The sequence below is a fragment of the Dendrobium catenatum genome, unplaced genomic scaffold (genome assembly GCF_001605985.2).
Source record: "Dendrobium catenatum unplaced genomic scaffold, ASM160598v2 fragScaff_scaffold_621, whole genome shotgun sequence".
NCBI lineage: Eukaryota > Viridiplantae > Streptophyta > Magnoliopsida > Asparagales > Orchidaceae > Dendrobium > Dendrobium catenatum.
Window position 1 is genome coordinate 14,164,291 of NW_021319083.1, and position 15,443 is coordinate 14,179,733.

The 15,443-nt window shown below is 34.0% G+C and overlaps 1 protein-coding gene across 1 annotated transcript; it reads left to right on the forward strand.

Moving 5' to 3' along the window:
* The first annotated feature begins 1,784 nt into the window (after positions 1-1,784).
* LOC110095129 (bromodomain-containing protein 9) lies at positions 1,785-12,834 on the forward strand. Its single transcript, XM_020820539.2, has 9 exons — positions 1,785-2,336; positions 2,861-2,903; positions 2,996-3,074; positions 3,214-3,259; positions 3,349-3,447; positions 10,479-10,547; positions 10,640-11,003; positions 11,122-11,276; positions 11,749-12,834. The coding sequence occupies exons 1-9, from the start codon at positions 1,920-1,922 to the stop codon at positions 12,577-12,579; spliced, it is 2,103 nt and encodes a 700-aa protein (XP_020676198.1). The 5' UTR covers positions 1,785-1,919; the 3' UTR covers positions 12,580-12,834.
* Positions 12,835-15,443: the final 2,609 nt, after the last annotated feature.

Sequence of the window (15,443 nt, forward strand, 5' to 3'; positions counted from 1 at the left end):
TTAGTAGGAGTTCAAAAGTTTACCTCATACTTTACAAAATCCATAATTGGCCTGATAGACGCCGCCCAGGCTTTGGCTGCCAAAACCTTTCTCCTCCTTTGTCTCTCTTCTTATCCTCTCTCCTTCTACTCCTCTCTTCTGTGACCATGGATGGTTGAAGTGAGTTTAACAAATGATTTTGAATATTTTATTTTTTTTAACTACTAATTTGTCCTAATGTTGCGGTGTTGGCTTGTCAAGGCTGCAAAATTGAACTAAATCTTCTAGATTCCCCTGGAAAATTTCTAAACATAGAACATGGCACCATGGCGGCACCATCCAATGATGCAGTGCAAGTTCAAACTTGTTTTATCACTTGAGAGCTCTAACGCCACGGTGTTGCCAAGTTGGCACTGTAACGCTCCCATAGGAAGAATTTAAATGAATAACATTCACTTCTTAGACCATCTCTGAGTTCACTTAAGGTCTCCCTACACATTCTATGACTAATAATTATAAATTAGTTCAAATCCAAACTAGCATTTAATTTAATTAACCTTAATTACCAAAATTTTGAAACAATGGATATTTAGCTTATCATTAAAAGTATGAAATATTTTACCATAGTGAGAGTGGAATCAAATGTGAGCATGTTACTTAAGAGTTACATAAGAGATTTGGTTGTAGATTACATCAAAAGTTTGTTGAATATACCTGATAGTCCTATAGTAATCAAAACGTGCGTAGAGGTCAAAAGTCTTATCATATGGATCAATTATAGGTCATATAAACTCCACTTGAATATGACTTTTAGTTAGAAGTTGTGATCAGTGATAAATTTATTTATTTCCTTTGAAGTAAATTCCTCCTAAATATGATTTCATAAATTATCTCTTATAATATCACAAGAGGCTTAATAAAGTGAAGCTTATTTAAGTCCTTTATGGATGTTGAAGGATTATGAACTAGCCAAAAAGCATAGGAAGAATGGGTCGTTGAAATGACAATACCTGAGAGAATTTGATGAGGTTGTGATGGAGGGGTATAATAAGAGAAGGTATTGCTTCAGTGACATCTAATTGATCAAAGCTAAATTATTGTTGATTTTGTGATTGAAGAACGTCATTATGTTACAATGATGCTCTTTATTGTCTAGCATCCTCTAAGATTTATAAGATTTGAACTTGAAGGTATCAACATTTAAGTACCTTAATAATATCATAATCGAATGATCTTGAACTTATCAATTTTTTCTAATTCAGTTTCTCTGTTTGACTTTGAGCTTATAATATTTGTAGAGCATTTGATCATTCAATTGATTTTCTGTCAGCTCTAATTATGCTTCAAGTGTCTTATTTGAATTAATTTTGGGCATTGATCAACTATGAAACTTATTGAAATCAGAATTAGAATAATCATGAATTTAACTTCAAAAATTTTAAATTCAAATATTGTATCCATATTCATGTTGATCAAGTAACTTTTTAGGATACGTATTAACTATTTAGGAGACCAAATAAAAAAAAAAAATTCATAGTAATTTGAAGTCATATGGCAAATTTTTAAGTTATGAAATTACATTTCAAATGAGCACAAATTAATATAAGTAAAATTATAAATTCATTTTTTAAGAGGCAAGAAAAGCTTTTTATGATATATTTATGAGACCCACCAAATCAAGTTGGGTTTGGCTTACTTTGGTGGCAAAGTATCATATGAAGGAAAAAGTAGCCCACCACCCTTCCATTATGCCACGTCAGCACTCCCACGCGATGGAGCCTCTCCTATAAGTACTCGCAAGCGCCCGGCACGTGTGGAGGGGCTCCAAGCCTCCGGCCTTGAAAATAGAATTAAAAAAATTGCGAAAATTCGCTCCTGTTTCTAGAGAGAGAGAGAGAGAGTGAGAGGAGAGAGAAAGAGGGTGGGAGGCGGGTCCGAAAATGGGAAAAACCGTCGAGGCGAAGAGGAAGAAGAAGGGCCGTCCCTCTCTCTTGGATCTCCAGAAGCGCAGTCTCCGACTCCAGCAGCAACAGCAGAAGACAAACCCTAACCCTAACCCTAACTCCAATCCATACCTCCGGTTCCCCAACACTGGCGGTGGTACTGGCCGCCGGAGCACGCGCCGGAATCCGACCATCGAGCCAGTGGCGGATGTGCATGATGATGGGGAAGAGGATGATGGAAACATCGGGAAGCGGAGGGAGAAGAAACTTAAGCTCGTTCTTCGAATCGACGATCATTCTGAAAATTCAGTGCGGCATTCGGGATTCTCGGGCTCCGAATCGGAAGGAGAAGGCTCGCGCGCGCGCAGGAAGAGGAAGATCGAGGCCTTTGGTGGTGATGGTGATCGCTTAAAGGTTAGTGATCTTGTTTTATCTGTTCTTGGTCCGATTGGGTGCGGAGTCGCGGGGATCGGGTGACTCCGTGGCGCTTTTATTCTGCTGGTTATTTATATATGGTATATGGTACGGTTTGTCTTCGGATCGGTAATTCATGCGTCCATATCGGTTGGATTTCACTTGTATTTTTCTCGTGGATTTCCGGGCTGCGGAAGCTCTCTGATTTGACCAAGTCAATGCTTTGATCATTTTTAGACGCCCGAGTATTTTTCCTGCTGTAGCTTATTTGTTCCTTTATCTGGATGGGATTTCCTAATTTTTAATTTGCGGAAATAATTTACTGTTGATTTGCAACTGGGTTGACAATCTCACTATCTGCTCACTTCCCTCTCTCCTTGCGTCAGTTTTGTTTCTTCTGATTGCATTTTATATTGGTATGAGGTAGACGCAGTCTTCTTCTTAGTGATTTCGTTTTCGTTTTCCTGGCTTTTAGCCTATATCCTTTAACTGGTTTGTGGAAATGGTCGTTTGTTTTATGTCAGGTGGACACGCACAACTCCTTGAAAACGACGGAGTCTCTTCGAGGTTTGATGCTCATGCATTTAATTCTACTGGAGGAAAAGATAAATACGAATGATTTTTAATGGTTTTAAGTGATTTGCTTCTGCTTTGAGCAGCGGATACATCAAATTCGGGGCCCACGACAACTTTGCCAGACAAAAAGTTGTTGTTGTTCATCCTTGATACGCTGCAGAAGTGCGTCCTTTTGGCTCCTTTCCTGGGATCTTTTACTCATAGAGCCCTTTTTAGTTTGTTTTAGGCTTTTAACTAGTTCCAGCTTTTATTGTCTTTGTAATCCTACTGATTTGGATGAGATATTCCTGCTTAACTTCAGGAAGGATACATACGGAGTCTTCTCAGAACCAGTGGATCCTGAGGAGGTGCGCTGCTGAGTCAACTTTTCCTTTTACTGAATTTTCTGTCTTTTTGCGATTTCATTTATTGACATGGTGGGACTCTTTGTTTACAGCTCCCAGATTATCATGAAGTCATTGAGCATCCTATGGATTTCAGTACAGTACGGAAGAAGCTATCCCGTGGAGCCTACAAAAATTTGGAGCAGTTTGAGGTTGGTCACGGGCAAACTTGTGTGGATGATTTTTTATACTTTTCGCAACTGGCTAGGTTTCATGAATAGGGCTGTAAATCATACTCGGCATGCATATATATCCTGAGGGGATGTAGAGAATTTAGTTCCTGGTTTGGTGGTTACCAATCGGATGTTTGAAAAGTGGGCAAGCCTGCCTACAGTGTTGAGAATTATGCTTTTGATATTTCTAGGCTACTGCACAGATTTTAGCACGTTCAATGCAACTATTTATCATTGAAATCTCTCTTTTTATGATTCCTTCTGGGTCCGAGTTGATTTTTTGTTCCTTCTTTTACTTTTGTTGGCTTGAGACTTTTGTGTTGCGGTAATTTCAGTGATTTCTTTTATTTTTATGAATGTTTAAGTCAACTTCTATTTTCAGTTTTTTTGGCTTTATGGTTGGAAAAAAAAAAAGAATTAGAATCAAGAATTTCACTAGTTATGATACTACCAATGCTTCAGGCTCTGATTTGTTATTTGTTCTGGGTTATCAGTAACTTGAACTTGTATTCTGAGAATGCTTTATCTCGTCTGACTACATTTTTATATTGCATGGGTGGATACTTAGTACTTAATTCAAGCTAATACTTATTCACTTCCTCCATAATTTATTTTCTTCTTTGGTTGTCGCTCCTCTCGCCATTTACAAGGAGAGTGAAGTTATGTGGTACCACTTTAATTCATATTTTCGATACTTTCTGAATCATTTAGTACTTATGAACTGGTTACAGATTGTGTAAACTACATACCATAATGTTCAAAGTTGCGTTATTTCATTTCTAAGACATATACTTCTGACAAATTATTATGTAGTATGGTTGTTTTTCACTAAATACTTTAGTAGTCTTAATGATTGGTCTTAAAAGGATCTGGATGAAGATTGAACTGTTATACAGTGGAGTACATCTGTGCTCATATCTATGTGCTGTTATTCGTAATCTTGTATCAGATAACAACCAGCAGTCTATGACATGGAACTATATTCTGAACGTGTTTCATCAGTGCCATGATTTGTGTTGACTTTGTTCGCGAGCTTCCCCTGCAAATTGTATTTTGCAAGTCTCACACTGTAGCGTGACTTCTGTGATGTTGATCTAAGCCCCCAATCCCATGCCAATCCGTGTGATCCTTTGCTCTCGCTGAAATTGTTGATCCCAATGAAATTGTTGAAGTTGCAAATCCCCTATTCACTAATGTTACCCCTTGCTGCTATTCCCATCCCTGTTCCTCTTGCTTATCTAGTGATCTTTATGTGCCGTTATTCCTTTACTTGATACCTGGAGTTCAATGTTTTTGCACAATTTTGTTGTGAAAATCTCTAGCAACCAACTATGGCTAGGAATTTCCTGTAATTATAGAAGGGATATCCAAGACATGTGTTTGATGGATTTTTCTGGATGAAATGTCCTGTTTCTTCAAATTAATGCGCTTGTTGGATGATGAATTCTTCGAGTGCAGTACAAGTGTGACTACATATTTTCGAAATAAGGCTTCTCCTTGTATTATTTGTGAGACTTTTTTTATTTCGTAATTTTTTACCTTATCATTTTTGTATGCATAATTTGAAATTAGTTTTTACAAGTGTGGTTGATTTTAGTCAAAATTGCTACAATTGAATTTTCTTTGCAGTGAGATTCTTAATTAAAGAGTGATTTTTCATTGTTATCATTTTTTTGCAGAAATTTTTTTGATTTAAACGATCATTAAATTATCATTTAGAATGAATTCTTTATATTTTTCCAGCTTGATCAATAGAAAGCAAATTATTATTTTAATTGGTAGTCTTCAAATTTCCTATTCTAAATTTTGAGCGCATGAATTGTATTCATTGCATCATTAAGTTCCATTTGAAATCCTGGATGGCTGGATCATAAAACACCTTGCATTGAATTGGTATCAGAGCCACCTTGGTCTTAGATTTACAGCTAACAAATTATTTACATAAATCCTAGGCTTTTATACTAATTTTATTTCTAAAGCTAACATTACAGATAGTATCAATTTTATTGCTGATAATGGTTACCATTTACCATGGAATTTTAATAAAGCGAAAAGCAGGTCTACATGTGAGGATTTATTGATTACTTTTTAGAAAGTGCAATAATTATGTCTAGATTTATTTGATAAAAATTAAATATTGAATTTGTCATGGTTTAAACTTTTTCTAGTCGGCCAAATTGACACATAATTTCATCTCGTATATAATTCTTCGTGTTATTGTCATGTTTTGTTGGAACTTCCTTTCTGATCTCCACCGCAAGTAGTACACACATGCTTCACGTGATTGCACGACTTTTACGATGTTGATTCTAGCCATTTACTCTATGCCACTCCACAATATCATCTATCTGAATGAAATTGTCAATTTTGATGGAATTGCTAAAGCTACTAATCCCTTATTCTTTTATACTTATTTGTTGATCATGTTATTCAGCTAGTTATTTATGTGATTTCAATGCTTGGAGTTCAATTTTTTACAGGATTTTGTTGAGAATATAAAGTGCAATTGAATATGATTAGGGTTTTTTTATAGTTATAAAGAGAAATTTGAGGCATGTATTAGACAAAATTTGCTTGGTAAAAATTCTAATCTTATGAAATTTGTGTGCAATTGCACATGTTGGTTGTTTTATTCTTCGAATACTATGCAAGAGCAATTACTTATTTATGAGGGAAGTCTTCTCCTTGTACTCACATAAGGCCTTTGTATTTCCTTAGTTGTTAGCTCTTACCTTATTCTTTTAATCTAAATAATTTGAGATTGTTTTTTTCTAGTAGTTGATTTTAGTTGATCAAAATCGCTACAACTAAATTTTTTAAGTATGGCATGATTCTTAAACAAAACATGATTTTCTTATGTTTCTAAATTTCTTTGATTTAGATGATCTTTAATTAACATTTGATGCAGATTATTTGTATTTTCCCAATTTAATCAAATGAAAATTAGCTATTTTTTTAATTGGCCGTCTTTATTCTATATGTTGAATGCTTAAGTTTTATTCATCACATTATTTTGTTGTATTAGAAGCTTGATCTTATGATGTATCACATCACCTAGAAATTTCTTTAATGATGCATAACATCTTATTTATTGGCTAAATGTGAAAGGTTATTTTACATGCATGATTTCTTTCCCTTGCTCTATATTTGATAAAGTGAAGAACTTTTTTTTTAAGTCATATCCGAAAACAAATGCAACACTGAATAATCTATGACTACTAAATATGAGTTTTTTATGATTAGATTTTTCTATATTATATATGCATCAATTAGGTGATTGGGTTAAAATTATCATTAACATTACCTCAATTTTTGGCGGTCGGCTTGATTACTATTATCCTTTTTAATCCTTCTACTTGTCTATTGAGCTACTTTTAGTCTAACTTTTGTTGTATATGTCTAAGCAGCTCAAGTCTATTTACGATAGATGTAATTCCAACTATCCTCATCATATAATCATTATTTAGTTTATCCTTTCTAGTTTTGTGGTCCATCAATTTTAACTCATTTTTGTCATGCTCTACATAGTTATCAATGATTTTTGTATTGCCTGATAATTGGATTCATGCAACATAGCCAAACGAATTTTAAGGAAAATTTATATTTAATTCTTCCTTACATACTCATGAGATTCTTCTCCATTTTAACTACCTAATTTTAACTCCTAAAGTTATATTCTTATTTTTTGCATATAAATCGAAATGCTTCAACTTATCACTTATAATCATGACTTTATCCTCTAATAATATTGATTGAGAATTGTTAATTTTACACTTTAAATTGCATATCATATAGTAAGCCTTTTCTATTACTAATTCTAAGCTCTCTATCTATGAAATAACTTCATTGTTTTGACTTTTCCTATATTCCAACAAATGTCCTATCAATTAGAATTGTCATCTATGCCTGCACCAAGGCATCTTATTTTGAATATTCTTTGTATGCTTCTCCATATTTAATATAATATTATTTAGGTATCATTTTGTAAAATGAATTATCTTGGAAATTGCTGATTGAGCTAAACTCGTCTCATTTTCTCACAATATTTTGCATTTATCAGGTTGAGCACTACCTACAAAATCATTGTACTAAAATATTACTAATGAAATGTGTTTCAGTTAAATTAACACTTAATTTATACATCTTACTAAGCTGATTACCTTTGACTTTTAGTGGAAGTGTGAGTCATGATACATGAATTTTGTGGCTTACTCCACATAAAAGCTGCATGAATTTCCATTTTTTAAAAGATATATACAACGAGAGGCGTCCATTTTTCTAGACAAAATGATGTGGTGCCCGAGTTTGTAGAACCCTTTTGGATTTGGCTATTGTTCTAATTTTATTTCACACACTTTCCGTTTGTGACTTTTGATTTTCCTTGGATTATAATGCTAGGCAATTGTTTTCATTTTTTATCCTTTTTATATGCGACACTTTAGCTATCTTTAGTTGCTTTTCAAGTACATGTATTGTAGCGGAGCACGATTGTTGATTTCTCTTTTTTTTCAATATTGTACTATCGTTGAAGTCGGATAATGTTAGAAATTGTGGAAATGAGATTTTAATGTTGGTAATGTTTTGAAACTATAATTGAAAAGTTTTTATTCTTGTTTAAATTCAAGTAGAATTTAAACCTTTTTTTTTTATTAATCATGGAGCATTTTGAAAAACTTTTTATTTTAAGTTCTTCTATATAGAACTCCTAAGCATATAAAATAAGACTTAAAACACTATATGATGAAATAAAATTGGACAAATCGTGATTTTAAATAAACAAACTGTAACTATTGCGAGGTTCAAATAATATACATGCATTCGATGAGAAGTATAACGTAAAGGGATTTTTAGAATGGGTTGAGAATTTGAATTCTTTTCTGAGTATTATTATCTCTATGATTGTGAAAGACTTGAATGTGCTATAACTTAATTAGTGGGTCATGCTCACTAGTTTTTGCAAGATATTACAAATGAACCAAAACCTTCATGGTTGGTCCAAAATATAATTTAAAGAATGATATCTAATGTCTGATGAATACAGATATCAACTGCATGAACAATTTAAGTACTATAAGTAAGGTGAATATGCTGTATATGAATGTTATGATAGGTTTATGAGCATTCTAGTTAAAAATCTTTTTTGATAAGATTATTTTGTTACTGTTATTTATTTCATTAAAGGTCTTACACAAGATATTAAGAATGAACTATGCTACAATTTACTTAAAATACTATGTGAAGCTTTAACTAGATGTTTGAATGACAATTCATATTACGATTGCTCTATTAGGATTGCCTAATATAAATTTAAAATCCCTAATGAAATATCACTATGATAACCTCTTAACTATACTTTCAAAATGAGTAGAACCAGGTTTCAATATTAGAGTTGCATAATATTTCACCGAAGGGATGAGATTTTGATTACCTTGCAAAACCAAATGAGAGAATTTCAAGTCAAAATGACAAAATGAACAGTGAAATGAATCAAGAAAAGTCTCTACAATCTGAACATGAGCTAGGTGGAATTCAAACTTAATGATAATATAATGATATGCCTGAATCCTATAAGGGTTCCTATTAGGATCTTTAAGAATGTAATTATAAGAAATTCGGGGTCATATAAAATAATACAATTCATTTGAATATATACTTATGAATGGCTTAACCTAACTGCAGCAAGTACACTTTAAGCCTGATGTGCTTTGGAGTAGTTGTATTGTCTGGTCACCTGTTTACCGTTGAAATTTTTATTTGATGATGACTGTGCCTAAGTTGGGGCCTAGCAGACTCAGTTTTCTCCACAATCTCAACGGTTCTCAATACATTTATTAGCACATTGAAGACCCTCCTTAGTCTTCTAGTGGACTACAGGAGCTATACAGTTTGGTCAATCTTCAATGTTTGGTGGATTGTGAAAGAGTGTTTTACAAACTCTTCCTTAATAATGGATAGTGTTTAAGTCGTTAAAGCAGATAATTTATTCACTTAATGGTTTCCTTAATGGGATTTTTAGAAGCAGAGTCACCCAAATGTGCTTGAAGCAGAAGAGTTTTGTTGTAATCTTGCCCATGCATTTAGTTCGTTGTTTTCTAATGTCTGTACAAGAGAATTTGAGTGAATTTTGACTTCTGTTAATTCTAGATGTTGCTATGACGCTCTGATGTTACTTCTTAGTTGAGCAAATTTTCAGCATGCTTTCAAACTACAGAAAAATCAATGATATGTGAAATTTATAACCTTGATGGTGACGTTGCGTTTACATGAATATAACCATCAGAGCTATTTTAAGGTTTGAATCTGCATGATGATGACTAATGAGTTTTTTTCTTTTTTCTTTTTCATAGTCTAGAAATACTTGATATTAAATATATTGGCTATATCTTGATGGTAAACTACTACCCACCATTTCATATTTGTCTTTTATCATTCTTATTAGGGGATTCATGTGTATTTGTTATATTCCTGGATCCCCCTGACAAGTTGGCTTACTTTATAGTGTTCATTTTATTTGAGATTTTGAGCCATGAATGTCAGCCACTCGGTCCCCATATAATTTTCTGTCTCAATATGTGTTTTAATATTTCAGCTATTTTGTCACACTGGCTTCTTTTAAATTAGCAATTTTACCGAGCTATTTTTTGGGAAACTTTTTTTTTCTAGAATGCTAACATAATAAATTTGCAGGGATATTTAGAAATCATCAGATAATATGGTTTAGAGGGGCTGGCATAATCCAAATTGAATATATTCTTAGGTTTCGTTTGGGGTTGTTTTTTTATTGCTTTTTAAAGCGGCTTTCCAATAACAAAATTTTAATTTTTGCACTAACAAACCGCTTTAAGAAGCAGTAAAAAAGCCGTCCCAAACGAAGCCTTAATCGGATAAGTTGCATTACATATCAATATTGAAGCTTCTTGCAATAGACAGTAGATATATTTCATGATGCATTAGACCTGTTTTGTGCTTGTATGGCCTAATAACGTTTGTTTTACTTTGTCTACGTGCAGAAGGATGTGTTTCTGATTAGTTCAAATGCTATGCGCTACAATGCAACAGACACTATTTATTATCGGCAGGTAGATTTATTTAAGAATTTAATTTTGAGCTCCATTATAATTCTTTGCCTATCACCTATGAAATTATCTAAACCTGATATTAAACTGTATAGGCACGATCTATTCAAGACCTTGCAAAGAAGAATTTTGAAAACTTGAGGCAGGAAAGTGACAAAGAACCTGAAATAAAGACAGTTGTAAGAAGAGGTAGACCACCAAGTAAGAACATCGGCCGACCTGTTGGCCCGCCGCCTTCTGAGCTTGTTGCCTCGGGTTTCTCCTCAGATCCAACCCTAACTAATGCTGGTGGTAGCGCCAATTTGTTTAACCAAATTCATCCATTGTTGAAGAAAGGCCCTGCAACAGATAAGCCTGGATCAGCTGAAGTTTCTGGAAAAGTTTTGTATGGTCTCCGCAACTCCGATTCATTTGGTTGGATAAGCACGAACAAAGTCGACGCAAGAGAGGAATTCCCAGGTTTGTGAATTGTGATGGTAAATTTGATGTTTAATCACCTTTTCTTTGATGATGATGAGTTTTATAGTTTCCTTCTGGAGCGCAACAATTCAACTGGTATTTTCACTCTTGATTTCAGGTTCAGCTAAAGGGCTTACAAGCAGATTTGGCAAAAAAGTTCCAGTTATGGAAGAGAACCGGAGGAACACATACAGTCAATTCCAGCCATACAATTATGGATGTGAGCTACCAATTTGGTCTCTGTTTGATGGTGAGAAGAAACAGCTAGATGCGGTTCGTACTATTTTACACATTGATAATTTCTTCTAGTTTTAGTTGACACAGGAATGCGAGAAAATTCTTCACTCTTCCACTATCACTCCCATTTTCCCTAATAGGGTCGTCATCATCATTATATTCATTAGCCTTACACCTGTTCCGATATACATATCAATTTATTTATGGACTTCCAATAATTCCTTTGGCTGTTGAGATTTCCTAAAACTGGTGGAGGAACCTGGTTTGAATTCCGGTTAAAGATCCATGCTTGAGGTTCAGAGTTAGGTTTCGTTTGGGACGTTTTTTTTTATTGTTTATTAAAGCAGTTTTTTAGTAAAAAAAATTAATTTTTTACTAGAAAGCTATTTTAAAAAGTAGTAAAAAAGCCGTCCCAAACAAAAACTTAGATTTAAATGCGCCAAATTTAAACTATCCATTAATCAAATAAATTCATTCTTAAAAATTTATCTTTTTGATGCCGGCCCAGGTTGGACTTCATATGGAGCATGCATATGCCAGGAGCTTGGCTCGATTTGCGGCGCATCTTGGATCCCTTGGCTGGGCTATTGCCTCTAAGAAAATCGAAAAGGCTTTGCCTCCCGGAACAAAATTTGGCCGAGGATGGGTTGGAGACGACGAAATCCTGCAAAAATTTCAGCTACAATTTCAGTCTTCCTCTCCCTCGAACCAGTCTTCTCAAGCCACCATCTCTCCCTGCACCACAATTCTAAAAGGAAACAATAAACCTTCACAGAAGGTTGAACCTTCCTGTCGAAACACGCCTTCTGAAGACATTGGCAACAGCACAACAATGGCTTCAGCTGCTCCTTCCGATGTTGGCTCCTGTAACCACGGCGAAACTAATCACAATGAAACCGGCATCCTGTCGAAGCCGCCATTCCAGGTCCATCAGAACCGGGGAATCAATGGTTTTACCAGTGGATTCAGGTTCAACCTGCCTTCCCAGGCAGCTACCATGATGAAAACCATGAGACCACCTATGCCTTTTGGCTCTGAGCCACCAATGACCCCCGCCCGGGCACTCGACATGGCCCCAAGAAACGCGAACGGCAACACATTAATTCGAACACATTCGAGCCACTTCGATTCAGAGATGGCATTAACTTGTAATCCTCCACCTAGTTTTGGCAAAACGGTTGCAGACCTTGCCAATGATTCGCAATGGCGGTCTTCTTCGATGCCGGCGAAGTCGGAATCTATTCCACCTGATTTGAATATCAGATTCCAGTCTCCAGGATCACCAGTTCCGGCCGCCGGGGTCGATCCCCAACAACCTGATTTAGCCTTACAACTCTAATTAAACTATGATGGCTATGATTCTTGGTTTCTGGGAGATTTTTACCGGAGGGATATAACATATATAGATGAAGAGGGCTCATAACCACATTTGTTTGACTCAGAGCATTGTGTGATGAAGAAATTGAGATGCTCACTGTCGTTGAGCGATTGTACAGATTAAATTAATGTATCACTCTGATGACATTGATTCATCTTTTTAGTGACAATTCAAATCATCACTTGGCTATATGATAAGAGTTGATCCAGTTTTGCATCTTCTGGGCTCTTGTTGCTCTTTATGATTGATCATAAGAAGAATTCCTTGTGTTTTTTTTTTTTTTTTTTTTTTTTTTTTTTTCTTCTCTTTGATGCCACAACAGAGAAATATATTGGATGATTTTCGTTAAAAATGGTAGGTATGAAAGTTCTCTTGCTCTGATGTGATTAAAGTCTCGCAAGTTGCAGATTGCACCTGTAAAGAAAATTTAGCAGGCAGGTTGATGGCATCCATTTTCTTGCTTGGATTAGTAAAATTGTTACTGTGTAAAATTTTGCCATCATACAATAATAAGAACATCAAGCCTCTATTTCATTGTGGGGTTGGTTACATGAATACTATTTTTTTATTGTGTTATGGTAAAAGTTAAATTCTGATTTAAATTTAATAATGAAATGTCATTTCTAATATTTTTTAATTAAGTCTTTTTAGGTCTACCTCTACATTTCTTAACATAAGTCAAATCCAACACATCTACTTTACTAACTGAGTTATAGGAAGGCCGATGTTTTATGTGACCAAATCATTGAAGATGACTCTCTCTAATATTATCTTCCACATGAGCTATTCCAATATTTTCATGTATATTCTTATTTTGTATCATGTCTCTAAGAGTAAAGTCACTCGTCCACCTGAGCATCCTCATTTATGCAACACTTAACTTAATATTATATTTCTCTTTTAATGATCAAAATTTTATACCACAAAGTATTGCAGATCTCATCACCGTCTTATAGAATTTTTCCTTAAATTTGAAAGGAACTTTTCTATCACACAAGTAGTCTGATGAATTCCTTTACTTCAATCATTCAATTTAAATTCTACTGATAATATTCTCATCTATTTCACCATAACTCTAAATAATTGACCCAATATATCTAAAATGTGTACTCTTATTAATGACTAGATCATTAAAATATAATATATATTGTTGGTGCATCAAACTAATTTTTTAAAATTTTAGTTGATTTATCTAACTCTCTATATATATATAATCTAATTTTTTAAAATTTTTTATGACTTTGTTTTTTTCAAATTATTTATTATCACCTTGAATCTTATGTTGTTATTCAAATTTAAAATTTCGGAATTTGTGAATGTATGATTCCTTAGACAATTAAAGTTCTTTGCATTAATTGCAAAAAAAAAAAAAAATTGTGAGGAACTTGAGCTCTAAGGCCTTTCATGGCTTATTTCTATTGCCTTCTTTCTCTCATTGCTCAGCTGAACCTGGCAAGACCTTTGCTTGGAGTGCCTTACCTCCTATTTAGATGACAAATGGAATCAAAGAGTCTTCTATGATATTTGTTAAATTACATGCAAAGAACATTTATTTGTTTTCTGGTCTTTCAATTCCATTTTATAATGGCTGCTCTATTTTCATAATTGCATGAATATTTAATGCATCCAATTCAGAGTGACACAACTATTTAGATTTACGCTTCGTTTGGGACGGCTTTTTTACTGCTTTCTCAAACAGAGTTTTAATACAAAATAAAAAAAATTTGTACTAAAACTCCGTTTTATAAAGCAATAAAAAAGCCGTCCCAAACGAAGCCTTGGACTTAGGGTTCGTTTGGGACGGCTTTTTTATTGCTTTATAAAACGGAGTTTTAGTACAAATTTTTTTTATTTTGTATTAAAACTCTGTTTGAGAAAGCAGTAAAAAAGCCGTCCCAAACGAAGCGTAAATCTAAATAGTTGTGTCACTCTGAATTGGATGCATTAAATATTCATGCAATTATGAAAATAGAGCAGCCATTACTTTCAATTCCATTTTATAATGGCTGCTCTATTTTCATAATTGCATGAATATTTAATGCATGCAATTCAGAGTGGCACAACTATTTAGATTTAGACTTAGGCTTCGTTTGGGACGGCTTTTTTATTGCTTTTTAAAACGGAATTTTTGTTAAAAAATAAAAAAAATTGTACTAAAATTTCGTTTTATAAAGCAATAAAAAAGCCGTCCCAAACGAAGCCTTAGACTTAATTTGGAACGGCTTTTTTATTGCTTCATAAAATAATTTTTCAGCACAAAAATTTTAATTTTTATACTACAAAATTGCTTTAAGAAACAATAAGAAAGTCATCCTAAACGAAACTTTAAAACTTTTATATTTACTTATAATAGGCTTCATTTGGAACAACTTTTTTTAAAGCATTGTTAGCCTAAACTTCCAACAGCATCCTTAGCCTAAACTTCCAACTAAATTAATTTCTTGAATCTTGTCAGAAAATAAATAAATTTTGATGGAAAAACCTAAGAAATGGCCATTAAGACTAAGCTAAACCAACCATTTCTAACCCAAAATTACAAAACATAATTAAGTAAATATCATATTTTCAAGATAGTAATTTGGATTTAATATATATATATATATATATATATTGATACGGCATCACAAAATTAGCTTGATCGGGCACGAATCTCGAGGCGAAAGCTAGTTGCAAACTTCAAAAATTAATTCCGAGAGCACCCCAACTCCGATTTCAGCAAGCTTATAGTCGAACTGAGCGTCTCGGAAATACGAACCCAACGACACCAAGATCGACCCAATACGAGCCCAAATGAGTCTGAATCAAGGGCTCAAAGTGCTGTTGGA

Coding starts and splice junctions, on each gene's coding strand:
- LOC110095129 (XM_020820539.2), top strand. CDS start 1,920: ATGGGAAAAACCGTCGAGGCGAAGAGGAAGAAGAAGGGCCGTCCCTCT. Junction 2,904..2,995: donor AACGACGGAGTCTCTTCGAG/GTTTGATGCTCA, acceptor TGCTTTGAGCAG/CGGATACATCAAATTCGGGG. Junction 3,260..3,348: donor AACCAGTGGATCCTGAGGAG/GTGCGCTGCTGA, acceptor CTTTGTTTACAG/CTCCCAGATTATCATGAAGT.